The 17,320-nt window shown below is 43.3% G+C and overlaps 1 protein-coding gene and 1 long non-coding RNA gene across 2 annotated transcripts in view; one reads left to right on the top strand and one right to left on the bottom strand.

Moving 5' to 3' along the window:
- Positions 1-465: 465 nt before the first annotated feature.
- The window catches only part of LOC141989603 (uncharacterized), a 39,807-nt gene continuing 22,952 nt past the window's right edge, over positions 466-17,320 (bottom strand). Inside the window, exon 3 of the long non-coding RNA XR_012640014.1 lies at positions 466-659. This is a non-coding gene — a long non-coding RNA (uncharacterized LOC141989603). The remainder of the gene's footprint in view (positions 660-17,320) is intronic.
- MAPK1IP1L (mitogen-activated protein kinase 1 interacting protein 1 like) lies at positions 4,545-15,648 on the top strand. Its single transcript, XM_074956481.1, has 4 exons — positions 4,545-4,645; positions 13,088-13,115; positions 13,655-14,368; positions 15,210-15,648. Exons 2-4 carry the CDS (start codon positions 13,092-13,094, stop codon positions 15,219-15,221), a joined length of 750 nt encoding a protein of 249 aa, XP_074812582.1. The 5' UTR covers positions 4,545-4,645; positions 13,088-13,091; the 3' UTR covers positions 15,222-15,648.

Genomic DNA, 17,320 nt, shown 5'->3' with positions numbered 1-17,320 from the left:
TGCATTTTCCATTTCATTGCAGATTAAACCAGCTTTCTGATTTTATCTTCATGGCAGTAAGGATCTGCCTAGAGAAAGAGCAATTATTAACTAGAAGACAGCATCTTTTTCAACATGATTTATTTTATGAGGGTTTCTGAAATAAATTATCAGTCTGCGATTGGCCATAGGGGAGAAGCACATAAAAGCTTACCACATGCACTGAACATACCATCTGGTATCCTTTACAAACTAGATTCAGGGTGGGTCAGCTAATTCTTTAGAGTGCATGATGTACACAGTGTACAATGATGGACATAAAAATGGAAGTAACTCAGTAAGACCCAGCTCTGCGTAACTGCAGATTAATTGCACATTCTATTCCATTGTAAGCTTTTGGCAATTTCTTTCTGTCTTAACTACAAGTAATTTTGTATTCCAGAACTTTTATTGGGCTAAAAAATAAAAATCCTTTTATTAGGCTGGGTGTAAAAGATGCTTCTTTTCTCCATTCTGTTATGGATTTCTTGGGTCCGAGTAGCTGGATTCACACAGCTGGTGCAAAAAAAGATTTTGTTGTTGTTCCTCTGGATAGCTTGTTTGTGATATGCACAGCCTGGAGGGTGTGATTGGATTTCCTGGCTCTGATGTTTGTCATCTCCACATCTCTGCTGTTGTCCCTGAAAAAGATTAAATCTGACTTGGTAGGAACAATGACAGCTCAATTCCTGTGAAATATAATTGAAGCACCATATGCAAATTTCACCCTCGTTTTTCACTCCTGCAACCCCAAGGAAGCCAATGTTTGTGTTCATGCACAATGCAATTGCTAACAGTTCTCACATGGAATAGCATTGCTGACACTTTGTTCATATTTTAAATTCTAGATTAAGTATTTCCTAACCATCTTTCCCATATACCAATCTACAATGAGTAGCTAAGGATGACAACTCTGCCACTAAAGAAAAATACAAGCTACTATAGAGTGTACTGCTAATGTGGGCCTACGTTTAATCATAGCCTTGTGTAGGGTTACACGTAACATCCTTTCTGAAGTCATCATTCGCATCATACATTCCCCATTCCCAAAATGAATGATGCAAAATAATGTAAAATAGGTTTTTTTAAATTAAGGGCCAAATTCTACAATCAGATACTTTCACATAACTTCCATTGACCTCGATGGGAGTTGCGTGCCAGTAGTCAGGCTACAGTTACATATTTTAGAATGAACAAATAATATTGACTGGTAGATACAGCATGGAACGGGAAGTCAGAACTCCTGAATTTTGTAGCTGGCTCTTACACACAGTTGTGTGGCCTTGGGCAAATCACAACCAAGGCTACATTTTCCAGCCTTCATGCCTTTTGCACCTGCAACATATGCATTTGCACACATACACAAAATATGCCTTCGCACAAAGAAATGGAAGACTGTATGTGCAAATAGGTATCTTTGGTAAAAATGCACAATCCTTTGTTTCCTGGGGGAAGAAGGAGGGCAATACATACCAGATCTCTCTTTCTTCACGCTTGCAGTATTATGGATGTGATGGATCTAGAACGGTGGTTCTCCACCTTTCCAGACTGCTGTACCCCTTTCATGAGTCTGATTTGTCTTGCGTATCCCAAGTTTCACCTCACTTAAAAACTATGTGCTTACAATATCAGATATAAAAATACAAAAGGGTCACAGCACACTATCACTGAAAAAGTGCTCACTTTCTCATTTGTCTATATGAAATTTTAGTTAGTACTGACTTTGCTAGTGCTTGTTATATAGGCTGTTGTAAAACTAGGTAAATGTCTAGATGAGTTGATGTACCCCCGGAAGACCTCTGCTTACCCTCTAGGGGTACGCATACCCCTGCTTGAGAACCACTGATCTAGGGCAGCGTTAGCTCAACGTTTAAGGTTATACATTGTAACCATCATTAGCTGCACAAATGCTCTTTAATTAAGAGTCCTGGCTACCAGGTTATTCAGCACAGGGCAGGCATGCTATCTGAACCCCAGCTGCCACTACAGTGTTCTCTACACAGTCTGGGGCACTGAGCAGCTGCCATGCTTGGACCCCTTAATTTGGAGTATGCTACTAAATGAACCATTGTGAATGGCACACTGTTGGCAAGAGGATACATTTTACTATTATATTATTTCCTCATTTCTCCAACTTGGTCAGGATTGTTCTGATACAAGCATCAGTGGTGATGATACTGGCCAGACAATCTAAAAAGCCAAAGATAAAATTACAGTAGTAAAGAACTGCTGAAGCTGGCCTAAATGATCCATTGTATTTCATTAAATGCTTAGTGAGCTGATTAGCAGAGATACTATTAAATCATCATTTGCCTCATAAAAGGATTGGGTTAATATATTTTGGCTTAGGCAATAATAATTTATGTAAATAAATTGCATCGGCAAAGCTATAGCATTCTCATTCCCATTTCAGCTATGGTAACATTTGGAGCCTGTCGCTGGTCCTATTGAAGAGAGTGGTACTTTTGTAAGTGATTTCAAAGGGGAGCAGGAGCAAGACCTTGGAAAGCGATAAAAGAGGTACATTTATGACAACAGTAAAATGCATCAAATGAGGGGCCCAATTCTTCAGAGACGTGCATACTCACATGAATACATTTCATTGAATTCAATGGGACTACTCAGATACAAAAATGTTTGCAGGATCGGTACTACAGTTTGGAGTGCCAGGCAGGAGTATGTCCCTAAATATATCACCAATGCTGTGATATAATTTTAAATAACACATTGCAGGGTTTATGCTCATTAAGATGAAGACTCAATAGCAAGGGCTACATGTGCTAGGTACCATATTTGGAGCTCATAGACAGATTCATAGATTCCAAAACCTAAAAGGCCCATTATGATCATCTAACTTGACGTCCTGGATAACACAAGCTATAGAACTTCCAAAAATAATTCCTAGAACAGAACTTTTCGAAAAACACCTAATAGTGATTGAAAAATTGTCAGTGATGGAGAATCCACCATGACCCTTGGTAAATTATTCCAATGGTTAATTACTCTCACTGTTCAAACTTTACACCTTATTTGCAGTCTGAATTTGTCTAGTTTCAATCATTGGATCGTGTTAGACCTTTCTCTGCTGGACTGAAGAACCCATTATTAAATATTTAATCCTCATGTAGGTACTTGTAGGCTGTAATCAAGGCACCCCTTAACCTTCTCCTTGCTAAGATAAATAGATTGAGCTCCTTGAGTCCTAGATAGATCAATAGACAGGCTGACAGAGAGTGACACCTACCTCCTTTGTGACAGAGTAAGATCTTTGGATGGATGGTGCTATACAAGTGCAAAGGGTTGTTTGTACATTTATTATTTATATATACAAATGTATATGGTTGCTACAGCTGCTTGACATTTTTCTGATAAAAAGTTTTTAAATAAAAATTAGAGTTTCATAAAAAATGAAGCATTTTATGAAAAAAAAATTCACCAAAATATCCAGGTTTTCTTCAAATAACCAACCCCCCACCCCATTGTATTCTTCTGTTATTAACCAGATCCCCAGAATTTGGGGATTTAAGTCAGAATTTTTCCATTTCGGATGACTGGGTTGTGTGTTTGTTTTCCTTCCCTGAGAGCTGCTGTTTCATTGTTTGTTTCACCTTAAACAGGCAACGCTCGTGTGACTTATTTCACATTAGGCTGTTGCTGTTTTATTTGTAAAAAGGAGGACTTGTGGCACCTTACAGACTAACCAATTTATTTGAGCATAAGCTTTCCTGAGCTACAGCTCACTTCATCCGCTGCATACTGTGGAAAGTGTAGAAGAGCTTTTTATACACACAAAGCATGAAAAAATACCTCCCCCCACCCCACTCTCCTGCTGGTAATAGCTTATCTAAAGTGATCACTCTCCTTACAATGTGTATGATAATCTGAGCATAAGCTTTCGCGAGCTACAGCTCACTCGAAAGCTCATGCTCAAATAAATTGGTTAGTCTCTAAGGTGCCACAAGTACTCCTGTTCTTTTTGCGAATACAGACTAACACGGCTGCTACTCTGAAACCTGTTTTAGTTGTTTTTCTTGGCTCCTCGCAGGGCGTTAATTCTATGAACAATGTTACTGGGTTTCAGAGTAACAGCCGTGTTAGTCTGTATTCGCAAAAAGAAAAGGAGGACTTGTGGCACCTGAGAGACTAACCAATTTATTTGAGCATGAGCTTTCCTGAGCTACAGCTCACTTCATCGGATGCATAAGTCTCTCAGGTGCCATAAGTACTCCTAATGTTACTGGGCAGGGCGCTCTTGTTAATGGCCCGAGCACTAGATTCACAGCAGCACCTCTCTTGCCGTCCACTAGGGGCCGCTGTGGCGCCCTCCAAAATCGGCAGCGGTGCAGGGCGGGAGCCTGGACCCGGGAGGAGGCTGGAAGGTGTCCCGTCATCCACCTCGCGCCGGGAAAGGCCGCTCGCGCTTCGGGCCGCAGGGCGGGGTCTTTATCACGTGACCCGCCGTGGCTGGGGCCGGGTTCGCTCGCGCCCGTGTCGGGAAGGGGTGGGCCCAGTGGGCGTGACCTTCCTGTCGGAGGAAGAGACGCACTTCCGCTTCCGAGTGCGAGGCTGGGTCGCGCTGCTGCTGGGCCGGCTGCCTCCCCCCGCGCCGAGCGAGTCCCCCTCGCAGGTAGGGCGGGCGCGGAGCCCGGGCCGCGCGCGCGCCTCTGGCTGGCTCCGCTCGGGCCGCGGCCTCCAGCGCGGGCGGGGGAAGGTGGCCTGACCCGGCCCGGCCCGGGTGCGGCGGGGCCCGAGTCGGGGAGGGCTGGCGGGGGCGGGCTGGGCTCAGGGGCCCGAGGCCGGCGGGGGGTGGGGGGGAGGCTCTGGCAGATCCTAGCCGTGGCCTCGGTGGGTCTGGCCCGGTTCCCTCCCGGGGGCGGGGAGGGCGGCTGGTGCCCGGGGGGAGACTCCGGTCTCTCTCCGCCCTGCACGGGGCGCCCTGGGGGCTGGTTTCTTTCCGCGCCGCGGAAGGGTTTGTTCGCTTTGAGCCCTTGCGGGGCGGGGGATGTGTCAGCCCCGCACATCCGCCCCCTGCTCTCCGCAGTGGTGCGCGAGCTCCTGCGGGCTGCAGAGTCCCCCGCTAAAAGCGCTGGGAAAAGGAGGTGCCTGGAAGTGCGGCCCCCTTGTGCGAGCTACCCCGAGCCATCCCGCAGAGCTGCCGGCTGGGCGCGCCGCAGAGCGGCGTTGAACGAGTGCCGCCCTTGGGGCGACACGAAATGTTGCACAGAGGAATGCAGTTACTGCGGCAGCACGCCGCATTACACCAGGGGGCATGTTGGTAACCCGTTGATTGGTGCTTAGTAGCTGATCGTCAAGATGGCATTTATACTAGTTAGTGCTGTGTTCTTACACCCCATGTAAAAAGCAAACAGGTTCAGTCTCAGGTTTGTTCAGCTGTATATAGTGTAATAGTACAAAAAAACTTTACTGTGTTTTTTGATTGTCTGAAAAAAGCATTTTGTCCATTAAGCTTATAAAATAGCTTATTAAAATGTATATTAACTCGGGCAGAAGGACACCTCATTGAAGAAAGCCTTTGGCGAGTCTGTTTCCTTTCAGTGTGACCTTAGTTCAGATCACGTGAGATGTAATACGTAAACATTTGTAAGCTGTTTGAGTTAGTATCACATGACATTCTGATTTTAGAATTAATGTGCAATATTATGTACAGGTTAAATAGGTTAATTGGCTAATTGACAGACTTCAAATTTGTCAGTGGGGAATCTTCATCATTGATTAGTGGGGTTCTTCAGGGTTTGGGACTAGGCCTGACACAGCAACGTTTCCATCAATGATTTGGAAGTCACACTGATAAAATTTGCAGATTGGCAGAGTGGTAAATAGTGAGCACTGAGTACTCATATGGTGTGATTTGTGTCACTTGGCAGCCTCAGCCTGTTCAAACAAAATGGGTTTCGGTACATCTGCATGCAGAGTGGTACATCTAGGAATAAGGAATGTAGGCCATACTTGTAGAATAGGGAGGTCTGAAGTCTGGAAAGCTGTGACTTTAAAAAGGATTTAGGGTGTGTTAGTGGACAAGCACCTGTATATGAGCTACCAGTGCAGTGGTGTGGCAAAAGAGGCTCGTATATGTGTGTGTACACACACACACATAAATAAAACAAGGGAGTAGTGAGAAGGAGTATGTAGGTGATTTTATCTTTGTATACGTAGTCATCCTGTTCCATGTGTTAATCATATCAAATGTGGGCAGCACTTCAAATCGTCTTCTGTGACAGACTTGCAGTCTTAATTGCAGCATCAGAGAATTTGAAGGAAGTCACAGATTCATGACTTCCCATGACCTCCGTGACTTCTGCAGCGGCTGGCCCCCGGGGCTGCCTGAGCAACTCGGGCAGCCCCTGGGCCAGCAGCAGCAGGATTTGGGTGTGGCAGGAGGTTGGGTTAGGGTGCGGTGAGGGCTCTGGGCAGCGCTTACCTGGGGGGGGGCTCCCAGAAGCAGTGACATGTCCCTACCTCAGCTCCTAGGCAGAGGGGTGGCCAGGCGGTTCTACATGCTGCTTCTGCCCGCAGGCACTGCCCCCACAGCTCCCATTGGCTGTGGTTCCCAGACAATGGGAGCTGCGGAGTGGGCACTCACGACCTGCTGTGCCTCTGCCTAGGAGCTATGGGGCACGGCATCGCTTGTAGGGAGCCCACCGCCCCACCTCTCCCCCTGCCCCCCAGCACCCAAGTTTTAGTTAGGGGCATATAGTACAAGTCATGGACAGGTCACAGGCCGTGAATTTTTGTTTACTGCCCATGACCTGTCCATGACTTTTTCTAAAAATACCCGTGACTAAAATGTAGCCTTAGCCATAATCCTCTGTCACACCATATGCTAACATGTCTTTGTTTATGACATCCCACCACTTGTTTTTGGGTTGGCTTCTCTTTTTTCCTTTACTTTTTATCTGTTGAACTCTCTTCCCCACACAGTTATCAGGACTGTGCTTTACATGACCAAACTGTAACTTTTTCATTTATGGGTATTATTTCAAGTGTCTCTAACATACATGTTCCTCACGTGGTCTCTCCTGCTTACACCACTTATTCACCTCAGCATTTCCTTTTCTGAGGGACAGATCACTCGGTCATGTTTCTTCTTTGTTGCCTAAAACTCAGGCTTAGTCTACACTAGAAAATTAGGTCGATTTAGCTATGTCGGTCCAGGGTGTGGAAAAATCCACACCCCTGAGTAGCATAGTTAAGATGACCTAAGTCCCTGTGTACAGACCACTAGGTTGACAGAAGAATTCTTCTATTGACCTGGCTACCACCTCTCAGGAGGTGGATTATCTATGCCAACCCTCCTGTTGGTGTAAGTGTTATCTACACTGTTGCGTTTTAAGTGTAGAAAAGCCATCAGTACCATACACTAAAACTGGATAGACCACTGTTTTATAGATATTTCCCTTTTAATCTTATTGGTATCTTCTTGTCACATAGTACAGGACCTGTCCGTCTGTGCCAGGCATTTATTATCTGAGCTCTGATTTCCCCATTTTCCCTGATTCTGAAACCCATATACTCGAAACATTGCATTTTCGGTAATGTCTGCCCATCTAGTTTCAAGGATAATTCTTCAGTGTTCATGTTATTGAAGTTATATATCATATACTTTCTTTCTGCTGTTTCTTTTGAACTCATCTCTCAATTTATCAGGATCATCTTCTAGACTTTCTGCAAACAACTTGCACCAAAGTTCTGTATTTCTTGTGAGGTATCCAGGATGAGCATAAAGAAGAAAGGGCTCACTAGTGGAATACAGTGTACACTTCTGGTATCCATATCTTAAAAGTGTGTTTTGAAAATAAGAGAGGGCACAGAAAACAGCCACAAAAATTATTTCAGGGTTGGAGAAAATGCCTTACAGTGAGAGACTTAAACAGTTCTATCTGTTTAGATGATTAAAAGGTGACTTGACTAGAGTGTAAATACCTTCAAGGGGAGAAAATATCTGAAACTACAGTGCTCTTTGACCTAGTGGAGAAAGGCATAACAAGAGCATAAGAAGCCAGAAATACCAAGAGGAAGTGATGGATTCTCCATCTCTTGATGTCTTTAAATCAAGAATGGGCACATTTCTGGAGAGTATGTTTAACCCGTACCCAAGTTACTAGGCTCACTACAAAGGTAACAATGAGAATGAATGGCTTGTGATGTACAGTTCAGACCTTTCTAATGGTCCCGTCTGTCCTTAAACCCTGTGAATCTGAGAATAGAAGCTATGTAATGCTAAGACAGTGGTTCTCAAACTAGGGCTGCTGCTTGTTCTGGGAAAGCCCCTGGAGTGCTGGGCCGGTTTGTTTACCTGCCGTGTCTGCAGGTTTGGCCGATCGCAGCTCCCACTGGCCGTGGTTCGCTGCTCCAGGCCAATGGGGGCTGCGGGAAGGGCGGCCAGCCCATCCCTCAGCCCGCGCCGCCTCCTGCAGCCCCCATTGGCCTGGAGCCGTGAACCGCGGCCAGTGGGAGCTGCGATCGGCCGAACCTGCAGGCGCAGCAGGTAAACGGCCCGGCCCAGCCCGCCAGGGGCTTTCCTGGAACAAGCGGTGGCGGCCCTAGTTTGAGAACCACTGTGCTAAGAGAAAGTGAAAGAATAAAAACGTGGTGCGGCAACAAACAGATATCCCAGCAGGAAGGAGAAGGGTGGGGTAGGTGTATGAAAAGAGAAGTTTTGAGAAACTTACATGTCCAAATAGTTCAGCCTTCTATGGAAAACACTCTTATTTTGTTTTTTAAGGTGAAATAAACTTGGCTCTTGAGTTGTAAGTAATTGATACCAAGAACCATGTGTGTTATGGCAGTTGCCGTGCCATTTGTTATGCCTGTCCTGGAAATAGCTGTCATAGTTCCAGATAAAATTTAAAAATCCTACAGAGCCCTTTTTCCTGTTCAAGACCAGTTGTGGTGGCACAAGGACAGAGATTATCAAATCTCAGCAGCTAGTTAATGACCCAATTATTAGCGCATCTCCTCAACATGTACAAGTTGTTTTTATAGTCCTGTAGTAAATAATTATTGTGCAGGTCAGACTGAATGATATATTTGGTTTGGAGGGGAGCTGGAAAGACAGGGCTTTTTGTAAGGCATGAAGTATAGAAAAAGAATGGTTAATAGATCACCAGCACTTAGTGTTAGTGTTAACTGAGTAGTGTTAGGGAAAGAGAGAGAGCGAGCAGCAGGAGCGGTGGACATGATTTGAGCAGAGTTCATAATTCAGAAAAGTCACTGTAGATGTCACTTGTGACTTCAGGAGTATTTAGTCCAGTTGTTGGTTCTGCTGTGGAAGAGGGGCTGGTGGGTGGAACTGGAGGCTGCTGGAATGTTGTGCCCCATATCTCTGGATCAGAGTAGTGGGAGTATCTAGCAGGCCTTCTTCTTACCCTGAATGCTGAGGGAAGAGGGAGGTGGTTGGCATCTAGGATCAGAATCTTTTCACAGGCCATTCTGGCAGCTCTATCTCCCCTCCCCTGATTCACAGTCATGGCTGTATATATAGGTGGAGGCTGCTGAGGCTTGGTGTCTCAAAGCTGCTGGATCTGTTGGAGCAGGGTATGGAGCTGCCGTGGAGGGTATTTCCAGAGGCAGGGGTCTTTATAAGACAGAATTTCCTTTGTCTTGCCACAAATGGAGGGAAGCCTGACTTAGGTTTTATTTCTTTTTCAGTTCTGTAATCATTCCCACTCCCTTCCAAACTCTTAAACTTGAATAACTCCTTTCCCTCTCTCTAATATCCTGGATCCATCATGGCTACAGCTCCACTGCATCTAAGAGTATGTCTACGCTGGAAACTTCAAAGCACTGGTGCAGGAACGCTCCTGCGGCAGCGCTTTGAAGTGTGAGTGTGGTCGCGCGCAAGCACTAGGAGAGAGCTCTCCCAGCGCTCCTAGTAATCCACCTCCACGAGGGGTGCTCTCCCAGCGCTCGGAGCCTGTCTACACTAACATTTTATAGTGCTCTAACTTGCTGGCTCAGGGGTGTGAAAAATCACTCCCCTGAGTGCAGCAAGTCGGAGCACTTTAAAGCGCAAGTGTAGACATACCGTAACTAGTTGTAGGCATATATGAAGAGCGTCAAGGAAAAAAAAACTTCAAATGAGGCATTTACCACTTGATCTGGCATTTTGCCTATTGAGACTTTAATTGAAGCATACGAATGACGATACTGGGTCAGACAAATGGTCCATCTATCCCAATATCCTGTCTCTGACAGTGGCCAGTGCCAAATGCTTCAGAAGGAATGAACAGAACAGGGAAATTCGGACTGATCCATCCAGTCCCAGCCTCTGACAGCTGGAGGCTTAGGGACACCTGGAGCATGTGGTTGCATCCCTGACCATCTTGCTAATAGCCATTGATGGACCTATCCTCTACAAACTTATCTAATTATTTTTTGAACCCAGTTATACTTCTGGCCTTTCCAAAATTCCATGGCAACAAGTTCCAGAGGTTGACTGTGCACTCCGTGAAGAAGAACTTCTTTTTGTTTTTTTGTTTTTTTTAAACCTGCTGTCTGTTTCATTGGGTGACCCCTACTTCTTGTGTTTATATAAATGGGTAATAACACTTCCCTGTTCACTTTCTCATACTATTCATGATTGTATAGACCTCTATCATATCCCTCCTTTTTTAATCTCTTCTAAGATGAACAGACCCAGTTTTTGTAATCTCTCCTCAGATGAAAGATATTCCATACCCCAAACATTTGTTGCCCTTCTCTTTACTCCAGTTCCAATATATCTTTTTAAGATGCAGCAGCCAGAACTGTACATAGTATTCAAGGTGTGGGCGTACCATTAATTTATAAAGTGGCATTACGATATTTTCCGTTTTATTATCTATCCCTTTCCTAATGATTCCTAACATTAGCATTTTTTCCTACCACTGTACATTGAGTGGATGTTTTCAGAGAGTTATCCACAATGACTCCAAGACCTTTCTTGAGTGGTAACAGCTAATTTAGACCTCATTATTTTGTATGTATTGTTGGGATTATGTTTTTCAATGTGCATTACTTTGCACTTATCAACATTGAATTTCATCTGCCATTTTGTTGCCCAGTCATGCAATTTAGTGAGATCCCTTTGTGACACTTCCCAGTCAGCTTTGGACTTAACTATCTTGAGTAATGACAGGTTTCAGAGTAGCAGCCGTGTTAGTACTCCTGTTTTATCTTGAGTAAGTTTGTGTTGTCTGCACATTTTGCCACCTCACTGTTCACCTCCGTTTCCAGATCATTTATGAATATGTGGAACAGCACAGGTCCCAGTCCAGATCCTTGGGGGACCTGTATTTTCCCTGCATTGAACAACTTGAATGGAATATTAATTTAAATATAATTTCTAAAACATTTTAGTGAAAAACTACATACATTAAGGTGAATAAATAATAATTTATCTAATATGTTTTAAAGATTTACTTTTAGGGTTCTGAAAAGGGGATGGGTAAACTGGTATGGCAAGTCTACACTAAAAATATACCCATGGTAGGGGATACTAGAAATAAAATTACTGTCCTCTGACCTAGCACGAGATACATGCATGGGATTCGCTCATTTATGCACAGAGCATTAAATTTTACTTGACGTCTGTTAGTTTGAGGGTTAGGCCTACTTGCCAAAGTAAAAATTATCGTTAAACCCTCACACCAGGCTATATCCCTTTGTAATTTAATGGACTAAAACAGTTGTGAATTGTTTTTAACGGCAACGTTGTCAATCACCACAGAAAAATGTTCATTGAATAAATGTGACTAATTTTACAGATATTCAGCTAGTATTTTTCAAATAGTGTTTTCGGTCAAATAGTGCAAAACATTTTGAATGTACAATTTGATAAATACCAATGTCATTTGTCAATATAGTCGATGAACACTGTTCAGCCAGCCCTATTTATATTGGTTTTGCTTTTTGTTATTCTCGTTCCCTTTCTGGATTCACTGCCCTTTGTCTTTTTTCTATAATAAATCATGGGTATCTATTCCTGAGTTGAATTTGAGGTCTGTTTGTTCTCTTCCCATTACGTTTTGTATTCTAACTCCTGCCCTAGAAAAGCTTTTCTCTTTCCCCACAAATCTCTATTCAGGCCAGAATAGATGATAAAATGCTCCCTTCTGGCCTTAAGCTCTGTCCATCAGTCTCTCCAGCTCACTCCTGCCCACCTCACACCTATCAGTGCACCATAGGGCTTAGAAGTTAATTGGAGATCTAATAGCCTGAAGATTAAATCTGCTAGCCAGAGATTGATACAAAGGCCAGATCTACACTACAGACTTTTGCACCTCCACTTCTTTACTCCTCCCTCTAACCTTCCGGCTATAGTGATGAAGGGCTATCTGCTACCCAGTTTATCCCTCGAGATTTCTGGTTGCTACAAACTATCTCCACTACTCTGCACCTCCTTTGTTTGTGGGCACCCTCAATGAATAGCCATCCCTCAATTTGCCCAAGCAGCAGACTGAAACTGGTTTGATTCAGCTCACTGCTGCCCCTGCTGTTCCAAATAGGAGTAGTAAAAACTGACAAGATGGGTCAGTTTTCACCCTGCTGCAGTTTGGGAAAGTTCTGAGCAGCAATAGACAATGGAATGGTTTGTCTTTAGATTCACAAAGACAGCATCTGTTTAGTCAGTTCACATTTTGAAGGTTGTCTTCACAAATTTAATACTACTAAAAATAAGAGTTTAGATTATACAGAAACTGAGAGCAGTTGCCTGGGGCAACTTCCAACTTGCCATAAGCACATGGAATTTTTAAGCTCTGGTTATATGATCCAGTTTACAGCATAGGCAGGTCCCATCTACCATGTTATGACTGGTTCCCTGATGTGCTGGAACTGTAATGTTGACAGAGGCCCTACTAAAACTGTCTCTTCACCCATGAGAGAACTACCTTAGTCTGCCCTGGCAACAGATGGATATCTGTTCAGCTCTGAATCCTAAAAACAAAGCCATGGTTGGGGAAACTGACACCTAGACAAATAGGCAGGAATTAGCTTCCTTACAAGCTCTTGCCTGAAATACTTTGAGAATTACTTTCAACTAACTTCATTATTTTATTTTTTTCCCTAGTAAAATGTCTGGAGCTGATGACTTTTCGGTAAGTAATTACATTTCTTTCTTAAAAATCGCTTGGCCAAGCAACTTGATTCTGAATTCCAGACAGTTATTTAAGAAATAATGGGGAGGTGATTCTTCTGGTGCTGCAGTTGAGGTATTCGCTCTGGAGTGAGTTGAGCAATGCAGAGGGCTAAATGTACTAACCTGTCAGATGGTCTCCTTGGGACTTTCAGGTCTGAGATTAGCATTGAAATGTAATTCCAACATGCTGCCTTCAAGGTAGCTATGTAGAAGATGCTTAAGACCCTTCCCTCTGGATTTGCATTGAAAAGTTTGCTTATTGTCACATATGGTATCTCTCCTTTTGTCTTCAGTTCTGTCGCTATAGCATGTCAGAATGTCTCTTAACTTCTATTCTAAAGAGAAGCTATTCTGAAGAGAGAAGCTATATGAAATTAAGCACAACCATGCAGGAGCTAATATAGCTTTACCTAACAATATTGTATGTAATTTGTAAATGTACAGTTAGTGATTACAATAGTAGGCAGTTTGCAGTCTCACTGGTGCTCTGTTTTCTAGTTGGCAGATGCTTTACCGGATCATTCCCCTGCTAAAACCTCCAAAGTGAGCAATACAAAATCTGGTCAACAAACTGGTCAACCAACACAAGGCTGGCCAACTTCCAATCCTTGGAACACCCCAAGTGCTCCACCTGCTGGGCCATCTGGATTGCCACCAAATACAACAGCTTCCAGCGTGCCCTTTGGACCTCCCCCAACAGGAATGTATCCTTCAATGCCACCTGGACCGCCTGCTCCATTTCCACCTCCTCCTACTGGACCCTCTTGTCCTCCTCCTGGTGGTCCATATCCACCCCCATCTGTGCCAGGTCCTGTCCCGCCAGGGCAATATCCTCCTCCAAATATGCCCTTTCCTGAGCTTCCAAGACCATATGGTGGTCCAACAGAGCCAGCTGCACCTCCTGCTCCTGTTGGGCCATGGGGATCCATGCCTTCTGGAGCATGGGGAGCAACAATGGGAGGGCAGTATCCTGCACCTAGTATGCCATATCCACCCCCAGGGCCATATGCCACTCCTACCCAGACACCCGGGGCTGCACCTACAGTACCGTGGGGTACTGTCCCACCTGGAACATGGGGACCTTCACCACCCGGTCCATTTCCTCCACCCACGGGATCATATCCAGCTCCAGGACTATATCCTACACCCCCTAATCCTTTTCAAGTGCCATCTGGTCCTGCTGGTACTCCATCAATGCCTGGTGGTCACCACGTGAGTATTTAAATTGTACTATGTTGAACAATTCCAAAATTCATCACACACAAGTACTGATGTTGGGCAATGGAAAGACCACTTAATAAAATGGTATGGACTGTTAGACCTGCTATGTATTTTTTCCAGTCAGCAGTTTAATGGGAAATTATCTGCCTAGTGGAGTTAAAAGTATGGGAACGCTCAGTTTAGGCAGTTAACTCAGATTTGAAATACTGTTAAGCCTGAGAAGTATGACAGTGGTCTTTAGGGTTGTATTTTATTGGCCTTCCAAAAATACTTTCATTTCAGGCATCACTTTGATTTGTTTTCTAAATATGAACATGCAGCTAGAACCCCTTGCTTAAACGAGAGAATGGAAAGAATTATTTGTATAGAGACTAGAATCAAAGGCTGTCTACACTGGCACTTTTGTGGGTAAAACTTATGTTAATTGGGTGTGAAAAAAACACCCTCCTGACTGACATAAGTTTCACTGACAGAAGCACTGGTGTGGACCGTGCTATATTGGCGGGAGACACTCTCTCGCTGACATAGCCTTACTGCGGCTCGTTGGGGGGTGGTTTAATTATGCCAACTGGAGAGATCTCTCCTGTTGGCATAGAGCGGCTACACAGGAGACCTTGCAGAGGCACCACTGTACTGTCTCTAGTGTAGACATCGCCTTAGAATGTGGAACTACCGGTAAAAAACAAAACAAACCACCATAGTAACAATTGACTTGTACACTTAAATTTGTCCTTGCCTTTAGTTGAGACGTTTACTTAGTGCTGATTTGAGGATGTATTGTCTTGCTAAACCAATAAATTGACCTTGAATTTCACTTTTTAATTTTTTACAGCCTTACCGCTGAATTCATGCTGGGCAACAAAGTACTGTAGCTTTCCACCTTCATCCACTATTTGCAGAGATTTTTAAAAATTTTGTTTCAGTAACTTTTGGAATTGTGAAGAGCACTCACCTCTTGTACGTACTTCTGACGTATGAAGGAGCAATCTGCATAAATTTAACTTGCTCATATGCTGGCATCTTTTGGTTTATTAAAGTGAATTAGGATGAGCAGACAAAGTCAAGTCCTGTGGTTCTTACTCAAGGCAGAACTTCCTTTTGGGGGGGGAAAAAAGGGAGTTGCCAAGTGAGTAAGGATTACAGGATCAGGCCTAAAGTCTTACTAAAAAGTTAAACATTAAATGTCAGTGATTGCTTTAAGTTTTGATACCAGACTTGTGGGGGTCACTAAATGGATGGATAGTCATATTTTGTCTATTTTCTGTTTATTCCAGGATATCAGTAAGAACAACGTATTTTGAGATTTCTTTGTGAAATCTCTTTATTTTAAACATGCTACAGTAATTCAACACACTAAAGAGAAATGGAGCATGTGAATTTGAAGGTGGTCTCAGCATGTATTTATTATACACTCAAGCACAATTTCTCTCCGATTCTGGGACTACAGAGGAGCAGTCATAGGCCGAAGTACTTAGTCTAACTTGTATGCACACCTGTTCACATTCACAAACAGGCATTTATGTGCAACTCAAGTAGCTGGATGTGCAGTTCAGTTCATTTAAATCCACAAATGTGAGGTCTGTGCATGAAAAGGAGGGCACAATTTTGCCAGCCCAAAATTAGTCGTGGTGACTGGAAGTTTGGCTTGTTCTCTACATGAAGATAAACTGATTCCCACTAGGAGATAATCCTGTCTCTTAACTTGGGTTCTGTCCATCTGAAACTTGGCTTTGCTGCCAAGCTATGTAAACTCTGCAGAACTTTTATTCAGCATCCTTGGAAATTAAGCCTGAGTTAAATTAAAATAGTCCAGTGGCAAAAAGCTGCTTTTGGCATTCCACATAGTCCTATGACCTAGGTAGATCCTTAAAATCCATCTCCCTCCTTCTGCCATATTTTTAAAATGAGCCAGTCTTATGTCAGAACTCCATTGAACGTAGTAATTGGTAGTCCCTTTGTTCATACCTAGATGTATGTTGTACCTCACTGAATGACATGATCTGATTTGGTTTTAATTGAATGACTAGAAATCTGTGTTCATCAGAAGGGTCACTGCTATCAATTTCATTCTCCTGACTGAGAATCTTTATGGAATTATCATAATGATAATTTTGCATTACCAAGACACATTCTTCACTGAGACTTGGGCTTTTTTAAATTCATTATGGTACGTTGATTACCTAGACTTTTTGTGACCATGCAGAAGTTATTTTATCCCAACCTGGGAAATCTTAATTTAGCATCTGTTGGTGGAATTAAAAAACTGAATTAGTAATACTGACTTATTAGTAATACATCAGCTCATTAGGAAATCCATTTTCGTAGTGGAACTGTGAAATCAAGGTAACTTTCTCTTCCCTCCCTTACTATGGATGTCTGCATGCACAGAGTAGTGGACTTTTAAAAATAAACTGACTGGCCTGGTAGTGATGATGGATACATAGCCATAGTCTCCATGGCAGTTGCAAGAACCCTGAAATAAATTTTACAGAATAGTGCAGTCTGTGAAGGAGCTGTGGCCACTCTAGCATATTGACATGAGGTCTACTAAATAGCCAGGGTCTGTGTGTTTTGTACTAGGAAGACAATAGTGGAACTGAACACAACAAATTAAGACTTGTCCCTCATATTCAACATAAATCATAGTATCTATGAACACTGGAAATCAGAACCAGAAGAAATATTTTAAATAGGATATTTCATAAATTTAGTGTAGAATTCTATTCCTACAGAATATAGACTTCAAAAATTCATTGCTGAATTGACTTAAATTTCTCCAAGACTGATACGGCTTCTACACGTGACTATAGCAAACATGCTTTGTTGCATCTGGTCAAGTGCATTTGACATATGCGGCCTTAGTCTGTAAATTGATCTAAGGAAAACATAAATTTATTTAAAGGAATTGATCCTATAGTCACAATGTGGGTAGAACGTGCACTG

This window comes from Natator depressus, chromosome 6 (assembly GCF_965152275.1).
Source record: "Natator depressus isolate rNatDep1 chromosome 6, rNatDep2.hap1, whole genome shotgun sequence".
In the NCBI taxonomy this organism is placed as follows: domain Eukaryota; kingdom Metazoa; phylum Chordata; order Testudines; family Cheloniidae; genus Natator; species Natator depressus.
The sequence above is the reverse complement of the archived record's forward strand: the minus strand, read 5'-3'. Positions and strand labels throughout refer to the sequence as shown.